Source organism: Hipposideros armiger, unplaced genomic scaffold (assembly GCF_001890085.2).
Source record: "Hipposideros armiger isolate ML-2016 unplaced genomic scaffold, ASM189008v1 scaffold_984, whole genome shotgun sequence".
Taxonomy (NCBI): Eukaryota; Metazoa; Chordata; class Mammalia; order Chiroptera; family Hipposideridae; genus Hipposideros; species Hipposideros armiger.
In genome coordinates, this window is record NW_017732334.1 from 122364 (window position 1) to 131262 (window position 8899).

At 35.4% G+C, this 8899-nt stretch overlaps 1 protein-coding gene across 1 annotated transcript in view; it reads left to right on the top strand.

Moving 5' to 3' along the window:
• Positions 1-8619, top strand: part of CDK7 (cyclin dependent kinase 7) — a 19759-nt gene extending 11140 nt beyond the window's left edge. The window contains exons 3-7 of the mRNA XM_019631183.1: positions 908-1007; positions 3319-3405; positions 5112-5261; positions 7723-7870; positions 8302-8619. Coding sequence (XP_019486728.1) covers positions 908-1007; positions 3319-3405; positions 5112-5261; positions 7723-7870; positions 8302-8330 — 514 coding nt within the window. The 3' untranslated portion in view covers positions 8331-8619. The remainder of the gene's footprint in view (positions 1-907; positions 1008-3318; positions 3406-5111; positions 5262-7722; positions 7871-8301) is intronic.
• Positions 8620-8899: the final 280 nt, after the last annotated feature.

The window sequence follows — 8899 nt, forward strand, 5'->3', positions numbered from 1 at the left end:
GTTTAGTTGTGGACGTCGCTTCACTGGCCCAAGTTGGTATTGTGATCATTGCGCTCTTCCCAGCTGAGGCAGTCGGTTGCCGGCCATTGGACGGCCGCTCACCGTAGCTCACGGCAGCTCACGCTGGCTGCCAGCCACTCATGGTAGCTCACTGCAGCCCCACTGCAGCCTACGCCATTGCCGGCAATTCATGGCAGCCGAGCTTCAGGTCGAGCTGTAGTTCACCATCTTAGCTGTAGAGGGCAGCGTCACTGGTCCATGTGGGATCTGAACTGGCGGCCCTGCTGCTCAGAGCTCGTGCTCCCAAGCCAACTGTTAACCAACAAACCACTCAGCCGGCCCACTTAGTTTTATTTTTAAGTCCAAAGAAATAATGGTATGTTTGTACATTAGTAATAGTCTAGTAAAGAACAAAAAATTGATATAAGAGAAAGAGGAAAGACTTGCAGGAGCAATATCCTTGAAAATAGGCAAGTGAGTGTGGTATCTAGCAAGCAAGTTGAGGGATTAGCTTTTTAAAACAATCAAGGATAATTCATTTTTAGTTACAGATGGGAAGGCAGATTGTGTGAGTACAAATGACTAGGTGAGTGCAGGAAACTTTTTTTATTACTTGTATTTTTTTCAGTGAAGTAGGAAGCAAGCTCATCAGTGGGGAGGAAAGATGGTGCTGAGCATTTCAGGAAAAAGAAGGTGTTGGTGATCTAAAGTGTGAGTGAAGGGACCAAGGATGTATATAATGTCCTGTAAGCAATACAGAACTACTGGGTTTTACAACCAGTTTTTCTTGAGTTAATATATCCATAAAAGTGAATTTCATCAGTAAGATGATGTGTCACTGAAGAGTTTCCCTAAGAAATAGTTTAATAGTTCCATTGTAAAATGACTATTTCTCTTTGTTCTTAAGATGGTATCGGGCCCCTGAGTTACTATTTGGAGCTAGAATGTATGGTGTAGGTGTGGACATGTGGGCTGTTGGCTGTATATTAGCAGAGTTGCTTCTAAGGGTAAGTCTTGAATTGCTGTGCATACTTCAATATTATTGTTATAGTTACTTGTTTTTATAATTCGTGTAAGAATTATCTTCCCATAGAGGAGCACCATTCTTTTTGTTTTAAGATTTTATTGGGGAATTGGGGGAGGGGAACAGCCCTGGGGAATCGGGGGAAGGGGAACAGACAAGTTGCTGTCCTTTTGTTCTTCAGTCTAGTTGTGTAGGAAGGAGCACCATTCTTAACAAGAAGAAGCCTGCAAACAGATCAGTTAAAAGAAAAAAAACCTACCCGTAATGCAACCTTTTTATTAATGCTAATGTGAGATGAAAACATCTCCTATTTAGGACAATAAAGGCTTTATTATTGATCATTTCTATGTTCTGAAATATAACTATACTAAAACCTTCATTGGGTTATAATATGGTAATACCTCTACAGTAACTAAATGTGTTTGGATGAGCTTTTGTACTCCTGGGAGTTCTTTTGTGTGGGGCTGTTTAAATGTATACTTTAAGAGCTATGTAATACTGACCACTGTAGCTGCAACTCTGTGTAACTTTAAATTTGGTGTTACAGGATCATTTTAGTTCTGTTCAAGCAGAGCAGACATGGTGGCCCTATACCATCTCTCTCACTGAGACTGTGTTACAATAAAACATCTTCTCCGTGCCCTCATTGGAGAGAGAGATGCTGACTTGGAAACTTTAACTATAAAGTTTAGGTTAGCCCTTCTGACTGACGAAGGGTAAGGAATACTGGGGAATCCTTATGAAGCTGAGTTTTTTTCTCCTACATTCCAGATTCCAGCCTCTCCTCAAGCCATGTGTATGTAAAGAAATCTGAACCTAAGGCCCACAAATGTAGCTATTTATTTCCTTGAACATAGAAAATAGCTTCAGAGAGAAAAGTTACCTTCTTAAACACCCTTTTTAATTTAGTGTAAGTTCTGCACATCATTTTAACAAGCTCATCCCTCTGGGTGCTTATGGAAGAAACCCTCACATTTAGACTTGAAGATGACCTAGTAATCCCTGTGTTAGTATGGGGTCCTGTGAATCAGCTGGCATGGCAATTCTGCTACTCAAGAACACTCGAGTTTACCACAAGTTCACATTTGAGAATCCATAGTAATATGTGGATGCTACATGAATATTGTACAGTTGTGGTAAATAAATGTGCACGACCCAGTAGCCCATATTTTATGTATAACAAGTGAAAATCAGTAAGATTATTAGCTGTTAAGAGTGAGGTTGTAGAAGAGCTGCCATAAGTGTATATATGCTATACATGTTCTTAAATGTAGCCATTCAAATTACTAAATGGAAATTAGAAATAGTTATTCATCCCTAGGGAAAAAATAATAGTCTATTTTGGCTTACATACTGGACCCAGTACCTGCTCGGTGGATTTCGTAGTCGTCACTGCACTGATACTTAATACAATGAAGACATTTTAAAAAAAATGTTTTAAGACATTTTCAAATACAGCCATAATTATATCTCAAGGGTTTTTAAGATGGCAGGGCAAAAATCTCTCCCCTCAGAAATGACCTCTTAAAAAACACACAATTGCAATCTTTGAAACTAGGATATGCCTGTAACTATGCTAGAAGATATGAAGCCAGACATGAAGAATGATAAAAGTGTACAGAAAAGGATGCCAACTAGAGGCAAATTTGGTTTGGCATAATTTCTTATCAGTTTACTAATTTTTAACTTGTAATTATCCTCTTTTAAAATTTTCCAGTATACCTCTTCAAAGAAAGAATTTGCTAAGAAATTGTTTAAGATTAGATATAGATGTGTTCTCTTACCTCCCATCTTTGGACCTGCCCTGTTGCTAAAGTAGTTTTCTTCCATCTTAGACTTCTCCTCTGGCTAACTCTTTATCCTTCAGCTTTCACTGCTCCTTCCTCTAGGAAGCCTTCCCTGACCTGTGTGGAGTGGGTTAGGTGCTGTTTTAGTGTGAGCAAGGATCCTGTATTCTCACTGAATGCATCATTGTGTAAATGCCCTTTTACTTAAATCACCATTGTTCACATCTATCCCTGGGGGAGAGAGGGGACTATCTTGTTCCGTCATTTGAATGCCTAGGGCTTAGCACAGTGCTTATTACATGGTAAGTGTTTATTAAAGATTTGGGGAGTGAATAAAATGGTCAGTGTTGTGCTGTTGGCTAGGTTAGCAATGGCAGGATCTAATGCCACATCAGATTACATTTTAATTTTTGTTACAGTTTAGTTTTTCTTACTAAATTTATAGGTTTATTTGCATAACAACTATCACAAACTTCCTTAAAATATCTGCCTCTCACTTTCTTTCAGGTTCCTTTTCTGCCAGGAGATTCAGACCTTGATCAACTAACTAGAATATTTGAAACTTTGGGCACACCAACTGAGGAACAGTGGCCTGTATGCCTTTATACATTTTCTTTGAAATTTAGTTAGGATTCTGTATAGTGTTGTCATGTAAATATTACTTAAAGAAATGTATTCATTGTCTTAATTTACTAGTAATATTCATTACAAAACTTATACAAAGTAAAATTTAAACTGTGATACACCATCCAGCTTCCTATATACAATAGCCCTTCCCTCATCCCAGTAATTCTCATCCCAGAGTTAATCACTATTAATTTGGTATAAAGCCTTGCTGTGAAGATATACACACAAACACATACATATATAGAGTTGCATTTTCTGTCTCATTATTTAACAAAACTGGGATCACACCATATAATTTTTTTGGCAACCAAAATACTCTTTTTACTCAGTATTTATTACTGACCTTTTCCTTTTTAATAGCTGCGTATTTCATTTTCATGTTAGTTTATCAACATTGTCTTGATGGGTTTAGGTTTATTTATAGAATTTTCACTAACATAACTAAGATGGTTCAGTATTATTTTTTTATCCATTGTCTACAAAAAAGAAATATTAAGTCTGGTAAAATTGACAGTTTAAGTTGCTAAATTTTATATATATGTTTAGTAAAATAGTCTCACTTGTTTATGCATAAATTAAAATTTAGGCCTTTTTATTTTCCATCCTATCTCTTGGGTAATAAATAAGTACTAGAAAAGAGAAATTTTAATCAGACTCTTTATCTTCTTTTAAAACTGCAGAAAAATGATCTGAATCTGAAATTAAGTGTAAGAAGTTTCTTATGTGCTATTACTTCCTCAAGTTTCTAACTGAAAGTTTGGTATGTGTTTTAACTGTAAAACATGCCCTAGTAGCTATTATTTATTGATAACATTTATTGGTAGCTGTCACCCTTTTTGAGTTTATCTTGTATTAGGTGTAAGACTTACGTCAGGGCTTTTTTTTTTTTTTTTTTTTTTTGCCTGTGTGTGTCCAGTTGCTCCCACACCAGTTGTTGAAAAGACTGTCTTTCCAGTGAACACTTTGCACCTTTGTCAAAAATCAGTTGGGCATATTTGTGTAGATCTGTTTCTGGGTTCTCTCTCGTGTTCCATTGATCTATATCTATTCCTCTGCCAATATCATAGTTTTAATTAAAGTAGCTATATATTAAGTCTTGAAATCACGTAGACTAATTTCTCTCACTTTTGTTCTTTTTCAGTTATTTTAACTTTTTAGTTCCTCTGCCTTCTGTATAAATTTTAGAATAATCTATGTAATAATTTTGCCAGAATTTAGATAAGAATTGCGTTAAACCTGTATATAAATTAGAGGAGAATTGACATCTTTACAGTGACGAATCTGCCAACCCATGAACAAGATAGGATAGCTCTCACCATTTATTTAGAACTTTGATTGATTTCATCAGTGTTATGTAGCTTTCAGTATATGAGTCCTACACATGTTTTGTTAGATTTTCACCTAAGTATTTCATTGTTTTTGAGTGATTCTAAATGGCATTTAAAAAATTTCAGTATCCACGTGTTCATTGCTAATATAGAGCTACAATTGATTTTTGTATGTTTATTTTATATCCTGCAACCTTGCTTTGCTTACTAATTCTAGCAGTTTTTAAATAGATTTCTTGGGATTTTCTACAAAGATCATTATACCTATATGACAGTTTTATTTCTTCATTTGATATCTATATGCCTTTCAACCCTTAAGTTTAAATTATAAAAATGTTTTTACAGGACATGTGTAGTCTTCCAGATTTCGTGACATTTAAGAGTTTCCCTGCAATCCCGTTACAACACATCTTCATTGCAGCAGGAGATGACTTATTAGCTCTCATACAAGGCTTATTCCTATTTAATCCGTGTACTCGAATTACAGCTTCACAGGTATTTAAGCATATCTTTCTCATATTAGAAAATATGAGGATAATCTTAACTATAGCACTGATAAAATAAAAACAGAATTTCGTAAGATTTTCTAATATTCTTTAAATACTGGAAAGATGTGCTTTTGTTTTGTTTTAAGGAATAGCAGATTTTTTTCCCCCAAACTATAAGCACTATTCAGACTGGTATTAAATTACACCATGAACACACAACTACAGGAGACGTTACTATGCTTAGGAATAGATAGATAGATAGATAGATAGATAGATAGATAGATAGATAGGTAGGTAGATATAGATATGCATATTAATTGCATAATTAATTGGCTTTCAAGTAGTCAACCTAGATTAAAAAAAAAACATAAGGTTTGTATATGTTAAGACACTGGTATATTTCAATTAAACAATTATGTATTAATTTAAATCTTGTGCCAAGCCTAATGCCAAAAGTGTTTTATTTTGTTTCCCATAAAATACAATCCAGATATGTACACTGGTCACTGTCAGTCATAAGTGATAATGGAGAGAAAAATGGTATAGTCTGATACAATTGTGTGCTTACAAGAGATTGAAAAATAATCTGTTGGGTTGTCGGAAAAGTCATGACGTATTTTTTCTATGTTTTTCATTGCAAAAATGCGTCATCACTTTTTCAACAACCCAATAAATACAACAAACTCTGAAACTGACAGTTGTTTAAGGGAAATAACAATCAAACTCAAGAAAAATTTGAAAGACCCAGAGTACCTGCTTTTATAAAAGAAGGGAGAAATGTTATCTAACACAAAAATATAAGCCCTATAGATTTAGGGAAAAAAAATTTTGTTTGTTTTAAAAACAAGCACACACACACAAAAAAGGGTAGTCACACACACCTAAATTCAGGGCAGAGGGCCAGCCGAGTGGCTCAGTTGGCTAAGAGTGCAAGCTCTGAGCAACAAGGTTGCCAGTTCGATTCCCACATGGGTCAGTGAACTGCGCCTGAGCTGAGCTGCCACTGAGCTACTAACAGGTGGCAGGATGGCTCAGCTCCTAACAACAAGGTTGCCAGTTTGACTCCTGCATGGGATGGTGGGCTACGCCCACCCGCATCTAACATTGAACACAGCACCTTGAGCTGAGTGGCCATGAGCTGCCAACGGGGGGCCGGATGGCGACTGGACTTGGAGCTGAGCTAGCTGCACCCTCCACAACTAAGATTGAAGGACAACAACTTAGCTGTTCCCCTTCTTCAATTCCCCAATAAAATCTTAAAAACAAATCGGGGCAGAGATATGTAAAAATGCAACACAGTGCAATAATGTGGCTTCATAAAGAAAGACTGATTAAAATAAAAAGGCAAGTCTTTGGACCTAACAAAATATGTTAATACACAATATATCAAGGATACAAGGTGGATTTTTTTCACTTACACATTTATTATAGACTGCTAAATCACTGTTCAACGCGTTTACTTCTATAAGCATTATCTTGTTAGCAATACATGCTACACTAATACATACCTGCTAGATATTTTACTATTAGAATTATTCTTCTAATTTCAGACAAGGAATTTGTTACCTTTTCGTGTGTGTGTGTGTGTGTGTGTGTGTGTGTGTGTGTTACCTCCATCATAAGAAACTTGGGACCAGGTCAAATTATCCAGAAAGTTGTTTTCATTAATAGTATAGTAAAACTCAAAACTTAACAGAAAGATAGTAGTTGTGATAACTGATTTGGGTTGTATTTTGATGGGATGAATTTTTTTAAATGGGTTTTGGTTCTGAAAGTTGGAATGAGTTAAATCTGTATGTAGCTCAGAGTTAGCTTAATTTACTTAGGGAACTGCTAGGATTTGGAAGTAATACTTTACAAATGAAACGCCTTTGAATTAAGGAATCTCTTAAGTCATACTTCAAATAATATGTTAGGGGGGAAATTCCTGAAGAGTATAGGGACTTGCTTTTATTCCTAAAAGGATTATCCAAAAGGAAATATCTTAAATTATTGTGGCTATTAAACAGCACTATGTTGCAAGGAAAGTACAAACTTGATAATATCATTTGTCATTTAGAATAAAACTAGTATTTTTATTGGCATTTTGGACTGAATTAAACTGAGAATCTTATACCATTGGACTGATAGTAAATAGAAATGACGTTGGGCAGTTCCTTCCAAGTAAAATGTCTGTTAATTTGGAGTGGATTATTGGATTTTAATCTCTTGTTTCCAACCTATTGTATCTTTTTAAAAGTTTTATTTTTAATAATTTATGTTTACATGATTTGAAATTGGAATACATATAGATGTTGTGACAGATAAACTTGGAAGTTCTTTAAGCAAGTTTCTCTATTTTTTCTGGGGGGAGCAGGGGTATTCACATAGTATTTTTAATGTTCCCAATAATTTCGGAGGTTAGATTTTCTTAAACTCAGTTCAGCTATTCACTTAGTTTACTTTCTTTGGAATCTTTTCTTTTAAAGGCTTTGAAAACTAAATATTTCAGTAATCGGCCAGGACCAACACCTGGATGTCAGCTGCCAAGACCAAATTGTCCAGTGGAAACTTTAAAGGAGCAGACAAATCCAACTCTGGCGACAAAACGGAAGAGAACAGAGCCCTTGGAACAAGGTAAAACTCTCATTCTTATAGAAAAAAAATGAATTCAGAAAACTCCAAATGGCTAACGTGTGACTAGTTACTGAAGGACAGCTAAGAAATGTAGATTGTGAGCTACTTTTTATAAGTTTAAATTGTATAAAGTAGATAGACTGTGGTATTTTAATTTTAGCTTTATTTGCTAAAAGCATTGAGAATACTTACATCATACTCTTTAAAAGGACAATGGCACTTTTGAGTATACCTCAGAGTTACTACAACTATCAATGTGTAACTTAGTCTCTTCATAAATTCCCATTGGTACACTGTATGCTTAACGTTGAACAAGTGCTATTGGGAAATCAAAATAAGTAAAGTAAATGTAATTGGAATGACTGGTTAAAATTGCCATAGATTAAATGTGAACAACCTAATTTTTTTTTTTTTTTTTTTTTTTTACCCAGGAGGATTACCCAAGAAGCTAATTTTTTAGTAACAGATAACACTGGACAGTATTTTACTACTGAATGAAATAGTCAAAAAGGCAAATAATTAAAAAATAGTAAACTTAAGTAAATGCTGTAGAAGGAATTTGTAAATATTCTACACATGTAAAATATATAAAACAGTTATTTTTATTAAATGTATTTTAAAACAAACTTAATTCTGATTTTTCTAATTAGAGTGCAAAAGTAACATAAGTTTGATACTCTGAAATGTAGAATTGAGAATGCATTAAGGAAATCTTAATAAAAATAATTATCAGTTATTTTGATTATCTGGCCCATATAGCATCACAAATTTGCAATAGCAGGAGTAGTATTTAAAAACAGAAAAATAATAGTAGTAGGCCGGCCGAGTGGTGCGTTGGTTAAGAACTGGCTTGGGACGCCATAGAGCCCCGGTTCGGATCCCACATATGAGGGCCAGTGACACTGCCCTCTACAGCTAAGATGCTGAACAACAGCTCAATCTGGAGCTGGGCTGCCATGAGTCGCGCATCGGCGTGGGTTGCAGCCCCTGCTGCAGTGGGTTGCCATGGGCTACCGTGTGTAGCCAGCA